Genomic DNA, 21,289 nt, shown 5'->3' on the forward strand with positions numbered 1-21,289 from the left:
TCAGGCTCCGGAGGCTGGTCGGACATGTGTGCTCCCCAGCAGAGCACAAGAAAGTTTAGACAAAAAAAAAAAAAAGTATTTTTTTTTAATTTTTCTGATCTGTCATGTGGTCTGCTGGGAAACCACATGACGGAGCCGGAGGCTGCTGCGCGGACAGGTAAGTCTGGGGGGGGGGTATACAAACTTAACGCATCTGTAGGCAGTGCTGCGCATGCGCTGGTTTTACAGATGTAACAGCGCATGCGCAGCACTGTTTCCAGATGCGATAAGGTAGTGTAGGCAGGGAAAAGTATCTATTTCCCGAAAAGCTGTCATCGCAAAAATGACAGCTTTTCGGGATAGATACTTATGGAGAGGTGGAATGATGAATTCCAAATATAATTAGCTAGAACTCCATGAGAGTTCTAAAGCTAATTATCTCCAGAGAATTTTTAGGTTTAATGAATAGGCCCCTCAATCTACTATACGGTTCTTTTCAAAGCCATGGTGTCTTCAGTGTTATATTCAATATATTGAATACAATTGCCCTTTAAAATTCAGCGGCCAATAGCGCTGAAGGTTCAGCGGCTTTGAAAAGCACTGCACAGTAAATGTTCCCCAATGAGAGAAAAAAAAAATAATATTCACCTGGGTGCACCCTAAGAGAGCCTGCAGAAGTAACAATGTATTTATTTAAATTAGCAGGAGCGTATGGTCAAACTAATAAAGTAAGCTAAAGGGGAAAGCCACATTTAAGAGTACTGTTCTTGTGTACTTGTACAAATATTACATATGAAAATTTGTTTTCAAAATAGGTAATCTTACTAAGCATATAACTATTTATGCAAATTACTACATATGTATCAATATAACAGACTATTTAAAAAAAAAAATACACACACACACACACACAGCCCATGTTTGCTTCATATTTCCATGTTATCTCCCTCTCTGTATAGCGTTCCCACTAGGCTGTTTTAGCGAGGCGCGGCGCCCTGCCCTCTTTCTGGAAGGCAAAAAAGCGCCCTGCCCTCCAGAAAGAGGTCAAAAAGCGCCCTGCCCTAACAGCCTGCGGGAACTGTCTTCACTCGCGGGTCGCAGTGTCCCGCGGGTGAAGAAATGTGCGGTGACCCGGTCATCGCCGGAGAATAGACGCCGGGCGCATGCGCATGGCATCTATTCTCCCTGTCTGCAGGGCTTGGGGGCTGCCCGTCGTGTCCGTAAGTGCCAGGCACGCCCCCAAGAGTGACGAAAAGGGGACGCGTCTTATAGACACGCCCCCTTTCCGATGCCCACGTGCGAGCACGAACGTGCCCTCTCTAGCTCCGGCGCCCTGCCTCGCGCCGGAGCTAGAGTGAACACATATACACAATATATATATATATATATATATATATATATATATACATATTTTTTCAGAAAACTCACCACTCACCATGTTTAAACACTCACAATAATGTATAAATAAATAATGGGGTTTTGGTTCATGGATTGATCAATGCATTTAAGCCTGCAGCCCACATCACGGGACTCCACTTCTCTGCAGGGCCTACACTATCTGTCACACTGATGGAAACCTGCTATCACATAGTTTAAACTGAAAAAATGTTACCTGGTTTAAAGCTCACCTGCCAGCTAATTGCTTTTAATGGCAAGGCAGTCACCAAACATAGTATGATAGAAGCTATCAAAAAAGGCAGCTGACACAGGTTATTATTAACGAGTTTGCACATGAGCTTTCTCATGCACCCCATGTGCAAACTCGTTAATAATAACCTGTGTCAGCTGCCTTTTTTGAGTTTTCTGATTTTATTTATTTAAGCAATGTGGTCACAAGCCACTTGCACCCCACTCCTGGGAATGGCGAGTGCAGATCTGCACCCCAAATCTGGGGGTGGCGAGTGCAGTGGATTTTTGATATATATATATTTTTCCCCTTTATATTAAATATTACCATAAGTCGGTGATGGACAACCTTGTACACTCATGGGGCTGCATTGGCCTGCCCAATAACATCAAGAGTCACACATTACTCTTAATATCTGTAGCAAGTTAAATTATTACATTTAATGTGTTAAAAGCTGTAACAAATATGATAATGTAGGAATGAACTTGGCGCTCTAGGTAATGGCTTGGCTGGCAATATACAGCCACCAAGCCGCATGTTGCCCATTACTACCATAAGTGGTCAGTAGTATGGTCTATATTCAAAGCATTAGAAATAAAACTCCCCACATCATATTTTCTTTTTATTGCTTATATATTTTTCAGAGAACAATAATTTTAGGTCATTACATATAGTACATTGTAACAAATGCAAGAATAAACATCTTAAGTATTAAGTTTTTAATTAAAAAAAGCAAGATATACATCTGACTATATAACAAGGCTACAGGATACTTATGTCCACAAAAGTAATTATATCTTTATCTGACCCCATTCTAAAAAAAAAAAAAAAACAACTCTTGTCACGGTTTAAGCGTTTTTTTTTCTATTATCAGACCAAAAATTAGCTAAAGTCTTCCTACAACATAAAAAAATGTGTAAATGTTCAAGTCTTCATTTGGTGAAGAAGAGGTTAAAAACCGAGGTATACATTATATACTTTGACTCAGCATTTTTTTCAACAACAAAAAAAATGCAGATACTGTACAGTATATGTCCCTTTCGGTCACTGTCTCTAACCACAAGATCTCTGAAGACACACTCATTGAATTCACTCTTATATGTGTTACTGTTCCTGGATATGACAGAAACAAACCAGGAAGTGATTATGTTGTGTGCATACACAATAAATAATTTTTCTAAACTATACGAATCTTTTCTTGAATGGGTATTCCGGCCAGCCAGGAGTACAGGGATGCCTTGCACCATCCGAGCGCCACAAAGCTTGAATCAAGAAAAAATAAAAGTTAATAATTTACTAACCTACCATGTTCAAAGACCTCATTTACCTCGGCCCATTAGCATGTGGAACATTCCATCCCACATTCTAATATGAAATAGACAGCGGAGCCTCATGATTGGCCATTGTGCCAACATTTCTATGTCAGGAAACGCTGATACAATGTTTTAGCATATTGGTATTTAGCATGTTGGATGTGTAAGCAACTAAGTCCTAAGGCCATATGGATCAATAATCCCTCTGACAATCTAAATTTTTTTCTGTTAATCATGGCTGCCTGCAATTAACGCATCCCAGGGAATTCCATTGATTTTAAAACCAGACACGGAGGCATATTAGGGATAAAGCTTTTGTGTCCTTCAGTGAAGAAAAAGTAAATTTCAGGATAATTCTACAATGGTATCCACAGCAGGAGTGCTGTACTGTTCCGCTCTGTACAACTGGACATGCAGTATGTAACGGAGTTTATATTTTGTTCCATTCCTGTCAGTAAATACATAACATAAGCATGTATATATGTGAATTACTACTTTTAACACGTCCAGTATGTCACACAGATACATTAGAAGAAAAGGCCATTCAGTTAGCCAACTTACTAAACCCCTGTAACAATGCCACAGTATGCCGTAAACAGTAATTCAAGCGGACAGCAGGTTTAAATACAAATAATCATTGCCGTAAACAGTTGTCTTCGCATACCTGTAACACGAGGTTTAATGAGGCATTCTTGTCAGTTCCTTGCAGAACCAACCAAACTTTATAGCTCATAGTCAAAAATGTAGCCATTGGCTAGATATATTCTGCGGAAAAAAAGTGCTGCAAATGCTAGGGTCAGAACAATTATCAGCAGTATGGATCCAGTGCTGCTTCCATTCACGGCATGCTGCTGGACCTGGATGAGACTTGGAGAGGGAAGGTTATTACTTTGTGCTACACGTCGTTGCCTTGGGCTCCTTGAGACATGCGGAGCGGGTGCTGGCTGTGCAGCTTCTTCAACATGGGTGGCTTCCACATATTGAGTCTCAGCCTGAAGAAAGGAGAGATTTATTTAGCAAAGGTCCAATAAACACCTTCAGAGGAACTGCAATAGACAGTCCTCAGTCAGAAATAGAGAATGCAGGAAACATTTGTACTAATATTTACAAAAAAACAAAATAATAGAAAAGACTTTTCAAAAACTATTTTGGCTACAAGTAGAGCATCACTTGTAGTTAGAAATGGAAAGTTGCCTATACACCGGCTGCAGTCTTACACACAAAGCATATTTATGATTAACCCCTTCATGCAAAAGAACATAAAAAATTTCTGTAAGTACCATACTACAGAGAAATGCTTATGTGTTTCACAATGGAGATAGAGATCACGGTTCTAACTGTCCATCACAGCTGTGAATGACATCATCAGGTGTAGAGACTGAGCGGAGATCTATTTAATTTAGTTCAAGGACGTGTAATACGTGCAAAAAATGTTCCATATCAAACTGCTATAACATTGTCACAGGAAATCTTAATGATGTTATCATATGACGGGATGCAGTTGAGATCCCAGCAGCTGGGATGCCGGCGCTCAGTATGCCAGTGCCGGAATCCCGACACCAGTCGGAATCTCGACCACTGGCATCCCGACAATAAGTATTAGGGTTAGAGGTGGTTTTATTCCTAATAGAACCCTGCCCTGACGAAATGATTGGCAGACAGACCTTACTGAACTTTCCCTAGACAAACGTTACCACTAAAATCTATTTGAATGCATCTTTTAGCCAAATTTTTCTTGAAAAACTTTCTTCTGCTACCCCACTGTCAGTCCCTACATTGGTTGTCAGTATTTTACTGAATGTAATATAAAATACTTATATTAACAAAACTGCACCAACATACATGTTCCAAGTTGACCCATCCATATTGCCCCAAAAGGTCACCTCTCATCCACACTCATTATCTGCTCTCATCCCTAGAACATGACTTTCTTTCTGGGCTGCATACACTCTGTGAATTTCCCTGTCTAATGCAACAAGACTTTCACCTGTCTAAACCCTCAAGAGTTCCCTGAAAACTGTCCCGTTAAAGAAAGCTCATCAAATCCAAGATATCCCTAGGTTATTCAACCACATTAACAGCCCTCTAAACAGTTTGCTGTGGACTATGCCAGGGCTGGATTTAGGGCCACATGGGCCTGTAGCTGAAAATGATCAAGGGCCTATTATGAGAAGCAGATGAGGTGTGATCAGTGCTGTGTGGTGTGGCCAGAGCCACATGGGCATAAACACCCTATATAATCTCAGCCCCAATGTCTCCATAAATATGAATAATAGTTAATCAGCCAGCTGGGCTGCTGACTACACTCATATTGTTTGTGCAATTAAATGAATTAAGAAAGATTGATATGAAACGGACATCTGGAGAATAAAATATGCTAATTAACATGATTAAACATAAGATTAAATAAATACTTCAACATAATATATTTTTGTCTGTGCAAGAGCTGGATTTATTGTTTACATAGCAGCAATGAGCTAGAAACATAATCCTTGAAAACACTAACGTTTATTCTAACAGTGTAAGATATTTGTTTATGGTCATATGGATTAGTCTGAGGGCCAGATCCAATAAGCTACGAAAGGCCACGGTTTGGCAAAAAGTTTAAACTTGCCAAAACCTTTCATCAAAAATGTGTATAGTGCTATCCTATTAGCCAGGATTTGCACACAAGCAGATTTTGTGCAGCTAAAAAGCAGATTTTTATTCACCTGCTCTGAGATGGTGAAAACAATGTGCAAAACCCCTAATTTGGGCTAAAAATGTGGGGACTTTGTTCAGAACCCCTTGGACACTGCCCCCAATGACTAATTAGGCAAAAATAATTGTTTTATAAACTTAATTCCCTCTAATAATGGCATGTAATTTTTGGGGTCAAAATATAAAAAAAGTGTTGGAAAATGGGTTTAAAGTAGTGTGGTAGGTAGTTTGGGGGCTGTATGGATGGGACAATTGTATTTGGGATTGCAGGTGGATGTAGTAGGTGTATTTGTAACTTTTTGACACAAATATAGTTGCACCCATTTTTATGTACCCTTAATTTAACTGCAGCATTTATTTTGCCCCCATAAACTTCTAGTTTTTCCACTGTTAAAGAAAAATGTATATAACAGCCATGTCACACAATTTAGAAAGCCCAAACCCTTTGAATTTGCCCAATAATACACTTCTAAATAATTATACAATGTTAGTTTAACTTTTTGGCGTACAATGGGATGCTCCCGGTATGCAGTGACCTACCGAAAGGTGTCCAAGGATCGACAACCTGTGAACCTGCGACAGGGTCATGGGTGCCCAAGGCTCACTGATGTGCGTGGTGGGTGAAAGCTAACAGGTCTGGTTTGATCCCACAGAAGAGCTACTGTAACACAAACTGCTGAAAACGTTAATGCTGGCTATGATAGAAAGGTGTAAGAACACACAGCGCATAAGCAGCTTACTGCGTAGCGCGCAGTGTAGCCACAGACCGGTCACCGTGCCCATGCTGTCCCCTATCCACTGTCGATAGTACATAAAATGGATATGTGGGCAAAAGAACTGGAGCAACAGAAGAAGGTGGCCTGGTCTGATGAATCACGTTTTCTTTTACATCATGTGGATGGAGAAGTGTATGTGCATCATTTCCCTGGGGAAGTGATGGAACCAGGATGCACTATGGGAAGAAGGCAAGCCAACGCAATGTTCTGCTGGGAAACCCTGGGTCCTCACATTCATGTGGATGTTACTTTGACACGTACCACCAAGCTAAACATAGTTGCAGACCAAGTACACCCCTTCATGGTAACGGTATTACCAGATGGCAATTGCCTCTTTCAGCAGGACAATGCGCCCTGCCACATTGCAAAACTCATTCAGGAATGGATTGAGGACAAAGAGTTCAAGGTGAAATAAATATAGGAGGGTTCGAGGTATGGCACTCCTAGGGGTATTTAATATTGGTATATCTAGCAGGTTAAAACCACTCGGTCCCTTCACCAAATAGGACCAGGATCAACAAACACATTTTGAAGGCGAGTGGTTTTATGGCGCTTAGCCCCTATATGTAATATTTATAATTGGGTACAATAATATGAATATTAAATGACAGGGAGCAAGTACAGTAATCCCGCAAATATGGCAATTTATTAATATGTGAAAATTCCCTCTACAAAAGGGAACAATAAAACTCAATAGGACATATAAAATTACCCTTATGAAAATAAGAGTTATGGTATAACATACTTTTGTTAACTCTTTTTCTTTGAGGTCCATGGGGTCCACAGCCATTACGTTGGGGTATGAATCCCGGTCACCAAACAGTTAATGCAAACGAGCTCTCTGCTCCCAGGATGCACCGGGTTTCCTCCTCATATACCCCACCCCCTGCCTCAGGTAGCCAGTTCGTTACCAAGCTCAAGCAGGCAGAGACAAACAAAGGGTAAGAAACAAAAGGACCCATACTCACGAGTTCAGACTCTCAAGAGAAGAACTACAGAAAAAACCTCCCCCAGAACTACAGGTGCGCCTGGGTGGGTGTCCTATGGACCCCATGGACCTCGAAGAGAAAGAGTTAACAAAGGTATGCTATACCATAACTCTTATTTTCTTCTTCGGGGTCCATGGGGTCCACAGCCATTACGTTGGGGATATCCCAAAGCACTAACCCTACGGACGGGGACGCTCCCGACTCTCGGAAGAGAGGAGAATCCTACGCCTGAAGGAGGCATCCTGAGAGGCAAAAGTGTCAAAGGCATAACATTTGACAAAGGTATGGATGGAAGACCATGTGGCTGCTTTACATAATTGCTCAGCAGAAGCACCCCGGCGGGCCGCCCATGATGGACCTACCGCCCTAGTAGAATGTGCCGTCACTGAATCCGGCACACGCATACCAGCCTGTGTATAAGCCAATGAAATTGCCATGCGAATCCACCTGGCCAGTGTCTGTTTATTGGCTGGCCAGCCACGCTTATGACAACCATAACAAAAAGTGAAATCGGACTTCCTCCATTTGCTCGTGCTTTTAACATAAATTCTCAACGGACGGACCACATCCAGGGAAGCCTCACCTTGTGAGAGACTTGTGCCCTGAAATGCTGGAACTACTATTTCTTCATTAATATGAAATTTAGACACCACTTTCGTAAGGTAACCCTCCCTAGTACGTAGTACTGCTCTATCTTGATGAAATATCAAGAACGGCTAACGGAAGGAAAGCGCAGCTAAATCCGACACGCTACGTGCAGATGCCATAGCAAGGAGGAATACAGTCTTTGCTGTTAGCCACTTGATGTCTATTGAATTTAAAGGCTCGAATGGAGAAGCCTGTAAAACCTTCAGAACTAGAGTCAAGTCCCACGGAATAACCGGGAAAACGAAGGGAGGCTGAATCCTCAACACCCCCTGAAAAAAGGTCTTTATATCCGGTCTCAGAGCAATTTTATGTTGGAACCAGACTGAAAGAACTGACACCTGTACCCTTAAAGAGGCCAGACGTAGACCTTTTTCCAGACCGCTTTGAAGAAAATCCAGCACTCTGGATATCAGGAATTTATGTGGATCATACCCTTTCAGTTCACACCACTGAAAGAAAGTATGCCAAACCCTATAATATATACGGGCTGAGGATGGTTTCCGTGCCTTCAGCATCGTCCGTATAACAGACTCGGAAAACCCCTTTTCCCTCAAGACGGATGCCTCAAAAGCCATGCTGTCAAAGATAGCCAATGAAGATCCGGGTACCAGCAGGGACCCTGTAGCAACAGATCCGGTCTCAATGGCAGAGGCCATGGAGTGTCTATTGAGAGAGACCGTAGATCTGTGAACCAGTGCTGTCTCAGCCACGCCGGAGCTATTAATATGACGGTGCTGCCCTCTTGTTTGATCTTTCTGACCACTCTGGGCAAAAGAGCAAACGGGGGAAACAGATATACCAGCTTGTAACGCCACTTTACTGTCAGTGCATCTACAAACTCGGCTCTCGGATCTCTTGTACAGGATCCGTACCTGGGAACCTTGTTGTTCCTTCTTGATGCCATCAGATCTATTTCTGGTAGACCCCACCTGTCCACAAGGTTCCGAAATACCTGTGGAAGTAGGGCCCATTCCCCTGCATTTATCTCTTGCCGACTGAGAAAATCGGCCTCCCAATTCAGGATTCCTGGAATGAACATGGCAGATATCGTGGGCAGATGAGTCTCTGCCCATACCAGGATTCTTGATACCTCTGCAAATGAGGCCCGACTCCTCGTGCACCCTTGATGATTTAGGTAGGCGACCGCAGTGCGATTGTCCGACTGTATCTGCACCGACCTGCCCTTTAAGATTTCCTGAGCCTGCACTAAAGCTTGGAAAGTGTGTGACCCAGTCATCGCCCCCCAACCTTGAACACTGGCGTCGGTTTTGACTAATGTCCAATCCGACACCCAAAAGGGGCGACCCTGCCTGAGATGCTTTGTCTGCAACCACCAGGTCAGGGACAACTGTACCTCTGGAGAGAGATGCAGCAGCTGGGACCTGATCGTGCGATGATCCTTGTTCCAGCGAGACAGAATGAATTGCTGCAGTGGTCTGGAGTGGAATTGAGCGTATTCCACCATCCTGAAGGTGGCCACCATCGACCCCAGGACCTGCATGCCTACTAGAAAGGATATTTGCCTGTTACGAAGCAACCTGCATATTCGTGATTGTAGAGCAAGGATCTTCTCCTCCGGCAGATATATTCTCTGCACCACGGAGTCCAATCTCGCTCCCAAATGACATCTGTTGTACCGGACAGGGTGACGACTTTTGCCAGTTTATGATCCAGCCGTGACTGTACAGACATGATACTGTCAGCCTCAAAAGATCCTGTAACTGCTGTGGGGACTGCCCCAGCAACAGGAGGTCGTCCAAGTAAGGCAAAATCCTGACGCCTTGGCGCCTGAGGCATGCCATCATCACTGCCATCACCTTGGTGAATACCCGAGGGGCTGTGGACAGGCCAAACGGCAAGGCCTGGAACTGAAAATGTTCCTCCCCTACCGCAAAACGAAGACATTTTTGATGAGCCTGTGTGATTGGGATGTGAAGGTAGGCATCTTGTATGTCTAGGGACACCATATAGTCCCCCTGTTCCATTGCCAACACAATCGATCGCCCGGGGGCTCGAACAAATTTGTTGAGCTCTCTCAGATTTAGAATAGGCCGGTATGACCCATTCGGTTTCAGAACCAAGAACAGATTGGAGTAAAACCCCTCTCGGAACTGGTTCTCTGGCACCGGAATCACTACTTCTGATGCTAGTAAGGCAAGAATAGCCTTCTGAAGGGCCAAAAGCTCTTTCTGAACCCACCTGCGGGTTTACACAAAAGAACCTTTGAGGAGGAGACCTCCAAAACGTCAGGGCGTACCCTCGGGAAACAACTCCCGGAACCCAGGCATCCTCCGTCATGAGGTGCCAGGGCTCTGAGAACCGAAGCAGTCGGCCCCCCACCCTGGGATCCCCCAGGGGGAGGCCCGTCCCATGAGGCCACTGGTTTATCCTGGACGTTTGTTCTGCCAGGGCTTCCTGGGTCCTGCCTTTCTTGGTGGAAATCTCGCTGAGGGCTGACCTTTGGCCTTGCCCTGCGGCCGAAACCCCCGAAAGGACGCCCTCCTCAATTTAGACGAGATTGCTGATGGTAAACCTGCCGTCTTTGAGGCTGCCATGGAGGATACAATTTTGTCCAGTTCTGGACCAAAGAGCACACCTCCTGTGAATAGAAGGAATTCTAGGGCCTATTTGGACCCGACATCTGCCCTCCAATCCTTCAACCAGAGGATCCTACGTGCCACCACGGACTGAGCTGAAACTTTAGAGGAAAGGATCCCTGCATCCAAGGCGGCATCACCCAAATAAGAAGCCCCTTCTCTAATAAAGGAGATCATATCCAGTTGCTCCTTAGAGGCATCTGGTAAAGACTCCGTTAGAGTTTTGGCCCACTCCTCAATAGCTCTTGCTACCCAGGCAGTGGCCATAGCTGGGTGGGTGGCCGTTCCTGCCAGCGAAAAAATTAATTTGATACAAGACTCCAGTCTCCTATCCGTGGTTTCCTTCAGCGAAACTGCTGGGATTAGCAAAGTGGTAAGTTTAATCAGCTGTGCCACATGCGCATCAACTGATGGTGGATTCTCCCACTTGGCACAGTCCTCTGCTGGAAAAGGATATAGAAGCGCCATTCTTTTAGAAGAATGGCTTATCTTATCCGGAAGGACCCAGGCTTCCTCCATAAGTTCTGATAAATGTTCAGACTTTGGGAATTCTGTCTTAACCACTTTTTGGTGCTTGAACAGGGGGCTATCCTAAGCGGAAGATCCCCTTCCTCGATATTTAACACCGATTTTACAGCCCTTATCAAAAAAGGGACATCGGCTACTGGGAAATGATCACCCTCCTCGGAGCTAGACTCCTGCGAAAAGTCCTGTGCCTGTTCCTCGGAGGAGGAGGCACTCGAGTACTCACCCATGTAAGGCGGTACATGGTGCCTAGATTTAGGCTGCTTTGGCTTGACAGCCTGAGGCTGAAAAACCCCCGAGGATGATGCCATAACCTTACCAGCACCAGGGCCAATCCAAGGCGGCCACATCATGGGCATAGGATGCATCTGCTGAGGCAAACCCCAAACCGGTGGTACCGGGGCAGCCAGCCGTTCCGCCACCTGAGCCATAACCTGAGAAAATTATGCCCAAGGAGGCTCAGGGCCTGAAACAGGTAAACTTAATTGGTATGGTGGCTGTCTGAAACAGTTCCCGCCTTGCAGGCTACACAGGATATCAGTAACGGGGCTCCCGCCACCTGACCCTCAGACTCCTTAGACATAACACTATGCCACTGGTTCTGAGTGTATATGTGCTGCTTTCTACTCTCAACCCACACACCTGTAGCAAGGGAAGGGGACAGAGTGACAGTATACAGGAATTACAGTTCTTTTACTGAAGAAACAGTATCCATAAACAACAATCACATGTCATGCATAAATACTCTGCGAGCCATATGCATATAAGCTCTCACTACCATAATCAGCCTCAGCTTAGGTAGGATAGAGCCCTGTAAAAACCTAGACCAGCAGTACGCAAGGTATACAGGGAGACTGCCCAGCGTCCCTCTTGTAGGAGCAGCGTTCAGAGAGCAACTATCATACACTCTGGCTGCCCTATATGGAGGCTGGGAGGAACAATCCACAATCAACTGTGCCAGAGGACTGAACTAGCGTGTGGATTGGGGGAGGGGCTGCCGGGGAAGAGTACCTCCCCTATGCTGCTTGGAACTGCCCGGTAAACTGACCTGGCCGCCGTCACAAGCCCTGCCTGGTCAGGAATATCAAATCCCGGCGGTCTAGGCTAGGAGAAACAAGCCGTATGCCTCCTGACTGCAGCGCGCCTCCGGCCAGTCTCACCGCCGGAGGCCGGACCGCCACGTGGTCACGGCGTCAGCGGCCGCCACGACCACCTGCTTACCTGCCATCCCCTTGATCCGGTTGCGGTCCAGGGCCAGAAAGCCCCTGCCGAATCCCCTGCCGAGGCTAGCGGTGCGGCGCCGGAGGAGGTAGTTGCAGCGCGTGGCTGGTGCGCCTCCAATCAGGCGCGAGGCTGCTTCCAGGACAGCTCAGACCACCCGCTGAGATAGAGAGTAAAACTCTCTATTTTTTTTTTTTTTGTACTCGTCTGCAGGACTGCTCCAGCAGTCCCACTGTCTATGTGGTGAACACACCAAACAGGAAGAACTGGCTACCTGAGGCAGGAGGTGGGGTATATGAGGAGGAAACCCGGTGCATCCTGGGAGCAGAGAGCTCGTATGTATTAACTGTTTGGTGACCGGGATTCATACCCCAACGTAATGGCTGTGGACCCCAAAGAAGAAAGGGAATAAAATACAAACAGATGAACAATATAAAATGAAAAAATGTCCCCATTAAAAAGTGACTAAAACAACCTGAACAGTAACTGGATAAAAGATATATAAATTATTCAGTGCAAAAAATGGAATTGGTTCGTACCATCAGTGTAAACATGGGGCCCCTTGAAAATCCGGACCTAGGACTCCGAACGATGTTTAAAGGGGATAGAGATATGGGGCCCAATGCTTATATCAAGTAGTCCAGTTCCAGGGTACACACAGTCACAGCCGATAACCACGCCTACCCTCCCTCGCACAAGGACAATAAAAGATACATTGTCCTTAAAAGGGTTCCCTTGAACAAAATGGATGCCGCTGACTATCGCACCTCCAATATAACTGGGAGCACCAGGTGATGGAAACGTCACTTCCGTCAGAACAGGAAGTACGCGTTAAAACTGCAATACCACATAATGAGGGGTTAAGAACAAAGCATTAATTCCTCCTATCAGACAACATACAGGAATTAGATATACAACTATTTATGCGCTTGCTGGAACTCATTTTGACCAGAAATGATTTCAAATATGATGGCAACTTTTTCTTTCAGAAGGCCAGCTGTGCGAAGGGTCCCCATCATATACCAACATTTTTATGTTCAGCGAAGAAAACACAATGTTCTTCAGTGACCCTGAATTACCAAACATATTGTGCTTTTTCCCAGGTACATCTACCACCTGTTTTTGCTATTGACTGGAGGAGTGGATCTGTTTGAATTACTTATGAGCAAAATGAATGCATTCACCTATTAAACTCACATTCCAATCAAGTGGCAGATAACTGAACAATCTGGATGTACATATAACAAATGTAAATGGATAAATATAAACCAGTGTGTTTTTAAAAAAAATAACGGATAAAAATACTCTCCTCTTAGCATCAAGCCACCATCCAAGAGCACTAAAAAATGGACTACCGAGATCTCAGATGCTTAGAGTGGTCTACATCACTAGTAATAGGTCTGCATTGGAAGAGGAATTAGACAAATTTGTCAATAAATCTGTCCAAAACAGTTATATTTTTAAATTACTATATCACCAGAAGAATAGGTATTAACCATCCCATGAGCCAGCTTGCAAAATCTTTAAAATTCAACATGTTACTACCTGCACCTTCTCTATTGTGATTTACATGACAACTTGTCCCTGTGGCACTAGATTAAAGAAAGAATAGCACTACACCACTCTGCTATTACAGCAGCCATACCAAAACCTATGGAACAGCCGGAGGGCAGACATTTTCAAGAAAAGGGCACAATTTGTCAAAATAAAACACAAAATTATAGACCGGGGGGCAACAGAGCAAAACAACTGCTCAGGTAGGAAACCAAATGGATTCGCAACCTTAATACAATTATACCAAATGGAATAAATGATAAAATTACATGGAAGCATTTATCTCCCCACTAGTATAAACCAGCAAAATATATACACAAGTGTCCTCAAGTGTATTTGTGCAACTTTCTTCATCTAACTTATTTTTTTGAAAAGATTTTTGCAATATATGTTGTCAACAGGTTACCAATATTAATATATATATATATATACACATATACACACACATACATACATACACACATATATATATATATATACACACATACACATATATACATACATACACACACACACATATACCTAGTAGTTTTTGTGGACAACAAGTTATTGATACCCTTATAAAAACAATGCATTTAATTACAATAAAAACATTTTGTACAGTACCAATATAATTTTAGACGGTGCTGATTAGGTTTACAGGGTTCCACATTTGAACATGGACGATTCACCCTTAGGTTTAAAGCATGTATTCGTAGTGAAAGACACCGTAACCCATTTCGTCTCCTATTATAGTAGTGTTTTGAAGTGTTTATCAAGATATATATATACACACACACCTCAAAAAAATTAAGGGAACACTTAAACAACACAATGTAACTCCAAGTCATTCACACTTCTGTGAAATCAAACTGTCCACTTAGGAAGCAACATTGATTGACAATCAATTTCACATGCTTTTGTGCAAATGGAATAGACAACAGGTGGAAATTGTAGGCAATTAGCAAGACACCACCAATAAAGGAGTGGTTCTGCAGGTGGTGACCACAGACCACTTCTCAGTTCCTATGCTTTTTGGCTGATGTTTTAGTCACTTTTGAATGCTGGCGGTGCTTTCACTCTAGTTTTAGCATGAGACGGAGTCTACAACCCACACAAGTGGCTCAGGTAGTTCAACTCATCCAGGATGGCACATCAATGGGAGCTGTGGCAAGAAGGTTTGCTGTGTCTATCAGCGTAGTGTCCAGAGCATGGAGGCGCTACCAAGAGACAGGCCAGTACATCAGGAGACGTGGAGGAGGCCGTAGGAGGGCAACAACCCAGCAGCAGGACCGCTACCTCCGCCTTTGTGCAAGGAGGAACAGGAGGTGCACTGCCAGAGCCCTGCAAAATGACCTCCAGCAGGCCACAAATGTGCATGTGTCTGCTCAAACAGTCAGAAACAGACTCCATGAGGGTGGTATGAGGGCCCGACGTCCACAGGTGGGGGTTGTGCTTACAGCCCAACACCGTGCAGGACGTTTGGCATTTGCCAGAGAAAACCAAGATTGGCAAATTCGCCACTGGCGCCCTTTGCTCTTCACAGATGAAAGCAGGTTCACACTGAGCACATGTGACAGAGTCTGGAGACGTCAAGGAGAACGTTCTGCTGCCTGCAACATCCTCCAGCATGACCAGTTTGGCAGTGGGTCAGTAATGGTGTGGGGTGGCATTTCTTTGGGGGGCCGCACAGCCCTCCATGTGCTCGCTAGAGGTAGCCTGACTGCCATTAGGTACCGAGATGAGATCCTCAGACCCCTTCTGAGACCATATGCTGTTGCGGTTGGCCCAGGGTTCCTTCTAATGCAAGACAATGCTAGACCTCATGTGGCTCGAGTGTGTGAGCAGTTCCTGCAAGACGAAGGCATTGATGCTATGGACTGACCCGCCCGTTCCCCAGACCTGAATCCAATTGAGCACATCTGGGCCGTCATGTCTCGCTCCATCCAACAATGCCACGTTGCACCACAGACTGTCCAGGAGTTGGCAGATGCTTTAGTCCAGGTCTGGGAGGAGATCCCTCAGGAGTCCATCCGCCACCTCATCAGGAGCATGCCCAGGCGTTGTAGGGAGGTCATACAGGCACGTGGAGGCCACACACACTACTTAGCCTCAGTTTGACTTGTTTTAAGGACATTACATCAAAGTTGGAGCAGCCTGTAGTGTGTATTTCCACTTTAATTTTTAGTGTGGCTCCAAAACCAGACCTCCATGGGTTAATAAATTTGATTTCCAATCATAATTTTTGTGTTATTTTGGTGTCAGCACATTCAACTATGTAAAGAACAAAGTATTTAATAAGAATATTTCATTCATTCAGATCTAGGATGTGTTATTTTAGTCTTATTTTTTTTTAGATATATATATATACATATATATATATATATACACACACACACACACACACACATACATATACACACACACACACACACTTATTAAGGCTGAATTGGATAAATGGAATTTTCCCGTAGAGAAATCCAGAGAGGAGGGCATGGTGTTTAAGACGCTACACCTCAAAAGCTATTGAACATACAGAGCTGAAATTTGGCATGGACAGGTAGAACTGTCAGTCGGTACTAGATTTGTGAGTAATCTAAATTTCCAGCTGTCACTTTTTACTGACATTCTCAATTAGGACCACTTATCTGCTTTAGTCTATGGGGGATTTTTGGGAAGGCATAACTCAGGGCAGTGGACGAATTTAGATTAGGGGTTTGTTTCATTAGGTAGCTCTTGTTCCACTGTAGATGCTTTTGGGGTTCAGGTAATTGAGAAAGTTACAGTTTTTAAACTATTAGTCCACAAATGCCCCGTTATAGAGATAGGGAGCGTCAACTTGGTGCCTTCTGCAGGGGGTGTACTGTGGCTTCACTTGGCTGCACAAAGATGGCTGCCCTTTGCAGGCGTTAGCGGAGGTGGCACCCAGCAGAGGTAGTGGTCTTTAGCTGCGCCAGGGATCCTGCGCCGGTCCGAGTGTTAGCAGCGACGGGACCCGGCGGCGGTGCGGCCGTTGGGACTCGGGGGTGGTGCTGTATTAGCAGCAGGCCTGGATCAGAGAGGATACAGTCCCTGCCAGCCATTCTGAAGAGTTCAGCAGCGGTGCACATTTAAAAAATGGGCCTCAGCGCCATGTTTGAAATTCAAAGATGGCCGTCGCGAGCCAATCATGGCTTGCAACGTCATCGCCCCGCCGCCTCGGCTTGCTTTATATATATATATATATCTCAGCACGAGAAAGCGGCATGGCAGTCCAATGGCAGGCAGGAAGCGTGAAGAGCTCCCGAAGAAAAAAAGATGGCCGAGGTCATAGTGGGCGGCGCCCATGTAAAAGAGCTCAAAGGCGGCTGCCCACTAGGAGAAGAGAACACCAGAAGCCCAGGGGAGGTGGCAGCCGCGCAAACGAGCTAATTGGCTGCCATCCACCAGGCGAAGACGGACCCATAAAAGTGATTAAAGGCTGCCGCCCCTCAGGTGAAGATGACGTACAATAAACTTTTACAATATTAAAGTGTATTGTGTTTATTTTAATATTTTCTTTACAGGTGGACTACAGGTGCCAGCGGGCCCGTAATGCTCTGCATGCTGGTACTTGTGGTTCTCCAAGTACCAGCATGCGGGGGAGGCTTACTGAGACCTGTGGTTCACCTGCAAAAGACAATATTTTTTTACAACACACTTTTACACAATCAATCCAGCACCCACCGCCCAGGGGTGCCGCAGATAGCCCCGGACTATCAGTCTAGGACTGTAGTACCCTGAGAGGGGGACCCCTTTATTGGGGGGGTCCCCAGCTCCCCCCCGGCCTGGGCTGACTAGCGGTCAGGGTTAATGCTTTGGCCGGGGGACACGGTGAAAGGGTTCTCCTGACTGTGGCATTATCCCCCCGCTAGAAAGTGTCCGGTTATGGCAAAGACAGACAGACAGACCCAGCTGTGCCCAGTGCTGGTTGTGCTAAATACAGGGGACCCCTACGTCTTCTATCCCCTGTATTTTGACAGCCAGGACTCGCTCTGAAAGCCCAGTGCTGGTTGTGCTAAATACAGGGGACCCCCATGTCGTTTGTCCCCTGTATTTTCACAACCAGGACTGGCTGTGAACACCCTGGGGCTGGTTGTGTCTTTTTTTATTTTTTAAAAGAGATGCATGGATGGATCTCACTGATATGTCCATGCATCTGTGTCTTATTGATTTTATTTACTCAAATGCATGCTCAGCGCCATTGAGCCACTCTGTCGTCCGCTGATGCCCCTTGTGCACTGCCCCTCTGCTGCCACTGCCCCACACACCTGCAGCCTGCCCCCGCAGCAGTCTCTCCCTCTGAACCTCCAAAACACTTATGTCCCATCCACCCGCGCTAGTGTTCCATTTTGATGCCCTTCTCCCTTGCAAGTGGCCTGGTTTGCTCCTCCACACCCTGATTAATAAATTTAAAAAAGCAATGAAATTCCATAGACAAAAATTTTTACGGTTTCACATCTCTCATTAAGGCTTCTTAGACATGATCTTAAATTTCACAAAACCTATTGAATTTCTGACACACAAACTCAAAAAAGCAATGAAATTCCAGAAATTAAGGTTGATGCCTTACTGAACGTGTTCCTCGCGCAATACAGATATGGTATGCCATCACACCCTGTGGTTAACTGCAGATTCAGCACTCTCACAGAGTGAGATTGCTGTCACTCACAAAGTGGTTGAGCTGCTAATTCACAGAATTGTGTGCTCACTGGAATTCACACATGCAGTCTATGCAACTGAGGTCTGAGTAGAAGAAAGAGCTGCGCAGATGGGATAAGAGTGGTGTGGATGGGGGGAGGAGACAGCAGTGTGGATGGGGGAGATAGAAAGGCGTGGAGAGGGGGGGGGGAGATTAAGCAACACTGATGGGGAAGCAAAGTGGTGCAGATGGGTTTTTAAACAGTGGTGCGTATGGGGGAGGGGCGACTACAAAGTAATGCAGATGGGCGGAAAATAGTGGTGCAGAGGAGGGGGGGGCAGAGTGGCACAATTTGGGGGGGCAGAACGACATGGATGGGGGATACAGAGTGGATGCAGCAAGATGGGTAAAGACAGATTGCTGCAGATGAGGAAATACAGACTAACACAAATAGGAGAACACACATCAGTAGGGATTGGAGAAGACAGATTGGTGCTTATGGGGGGAGACAGATTTGTGCGAGTGGGGAAGGGGGGGGGGGGAGACAGAGTGGCATGGTTGGGTGGGACAGAGTGGTGCAGATGGAGGAAGAAACAATGGAACAGGTGAGGGGAAAGAGTGGTATGGATGCAGGAAGACAGGGCGGCGCGCATGGGGAAAGACAGATTGGTGCGGATGAGGGAATACAGATTAGCACACAGCAGAAGTGATTGGGGAAGATACATCAGCATGGAGGCATATAGGGGAAGAAAGTGTACATGCATAGATAGAGTATGATAGTTATAGCAATTAGGGAGCGGAATGTGTTTTCTGAATGAGGTGGATGTATGAAACGAGAAAGATGTTGGAACCCAGTGGGATTGTTGTTATGATCGACTGGAAACATTGTGGGCACTTAGCGGGATGTGTGTGCCACATAACTGCTCAGACCTCAGTAGCATATACAGCATGTGTGTATTCCAATGAGCACAATTCTGTGAATTAGTAGCTCCACCATTTTTTGGAAATAAATAAATAAATAAATAATAATAATAATAATAATAATAATAATAATAAATATATATATATATATATATATATACACACAATCACACACACCTACTCACACGGGTGGTTCTACAAGTAAGGTAACAAGACCTCTCACATGTGTAATGTTCCTTATTTAATTCTAATATCCCACCAGGCCAGAGCAGGTAGACCACTGCTTACCCTCACAGCCATTAAGACTGCACCTCATAGTCATACTGTCCCAATATCAGTTGTAAGATGAGGGGGCTGGCGGAAACATGGTCAAACAATGTGATTAGATTTCTGCATCTAAAAGGGCACATCAGAAGCGGAAGTTACCCACCAACTTGTTGGTGTACGGTAATAACGTCATGTCAGGGAAACACAGGTTTTGTGCACTGCTTTTGATAACAGCTGAACAGATGTTCAAGATGAGCAGCGATCCGGCTGGCCAAGCACGTCCATCACAGATGACAACTTGTGCCACATTAAAGGTCTGATTCAGGAGAACATCTCAGTGGGTACTGTGCACCTGGGTGGAAGATGATTCGCAACAGACTTTGAAGTTCAGCAAGCCATCATGTCCTGGTTTCAGGCGCTTGACACCGATTTCTACTATGCCTGATAGATGCCTCCTCGGTGTATCATTGGAACAAATGCCTAGACAAGTATGGGGACCATGTGGAAAAATAATCTGTACCAAGGCCATACTATTTATTAAACTTATAAGTTGAATAATTTTATACAATGAGAGCTCTTGAGATAGATACACACACACACACAAACAGAATTAGTAAAGAAAAATAAGTGCAAACATATGTTTGCACGCTAAAGGGGTCATGTTAAATTCTTTTCACATATAGATTCAGCAAAATATTCAGACCCGAGGTGCACACACCTTTGTATACAGAACTGTAAGAAAACAGATGAGCTATGTGTATGCTTTGCACTGCCTAATACAGCAATACATTTCTATTGAAACAGCAGAGTAAGGAAAGATCAAGTCATCAACTACGTCACTTAAAACATGGGAACTGCTTGTTCTTTGTGTAGATTTCTGTGTACAATACTAAGCATTTAAGATATAGAAAAGGTTTAAAGGTTTAAAGAAAAGGTCAGACCATTAATCACTGTACTGATTTTTGTGTGAAGTTGCCGTTGGACGGTATTCCCCCATTTACCAAGCCTGTAAAATGCAAAGCCTGCTGCAACAGATGGTCTGACGTTATTAGACGTGTTTTTCTCTATACCAATCCCCAGGCCCACCACCGCTGAAATAAACAAATAAATAAATAAATAAAGTGCAGCTTATCTGGGATTTCAGCACAATTTATCACTGAATTTAGATTGCATTTATAAAAAGTCTAGTGGCAGCTGCCTTGGCTCAGGACCAGACTCCATGCACTCCCATAATGGATGGGTTATATAAGAACCATAGCCTGGAAGAATTAGGCAAATGCCAAATTAATACTTTCAATTATAGAAGCGGTATTATATAAACAAGAAGCTCTTATCGCAGTTCATATGTAAGGGAACTAAAACTGATAGAATGCATTTTAACTATCTCAGCGCTGCCAAAAAGTGTAATATTGCTGGTCTCCTGGTACTAAGGTTAGAGAAAACTTTACAATTGCAGCCTGTATGGGCACTTTTAGTGTAAAGTACATCTTATCTGATGTCTATATTATAATGAGCAAATCTTGTACAGTATAC

General features: G+C 44.6%; 1 protein-coding gene across 2 annotated transcripts in view; it reads right to left on the reverse strand.

The window, feature by feature from the left end:
• Positions 1–2,414: 2,414 nt before the first annotated feature.
• The window catches only part of UBE2J1 (ubiquitin conjugating enzyme E2 J1), a 40,776-nt gene continuing 21,901 nt past the window's right edge, over positions 2,415–21,289 (reverse strand). Inside the window, exons 8-9 of one of the 2 annotated variants that reach the window (XR_015878372.1) lie at positions 3,584–3,911; positions 2,415–2,868 (exon numbers count right to left, since the gene is read on the reverse strand). Coding sequence is in view for 1 of the 2 variants with exons in the window: in XM_088472026.1 (XP_088328152.1) it covers positions 3,642–3,911 (270 nt within the window). In the remaining variant the exon portion in view is untranslated. Of the gene's footprint in view, positions 3,912–21,289 lie in introns of both variants that reach the window. The other variant, XM_088472026.1, reaches the window with a different exon arrangement.

This window comes from Taudactylus pleione, unplaced genomic scaffold (genome assembly GCF_031769625.1).
Source record: "Taudactylus pleione unplaced genomic scaffold, aTauple2 ptg000015l, whole genome shotgun sequence".
Classification (NCBI taxonomy): domain Eukaryota; kingdom Metazoa; phylum Chordata; class Amphibia; order Anura; family Myobatrachidae; genus Taudactylus; species Taudactylus pleione.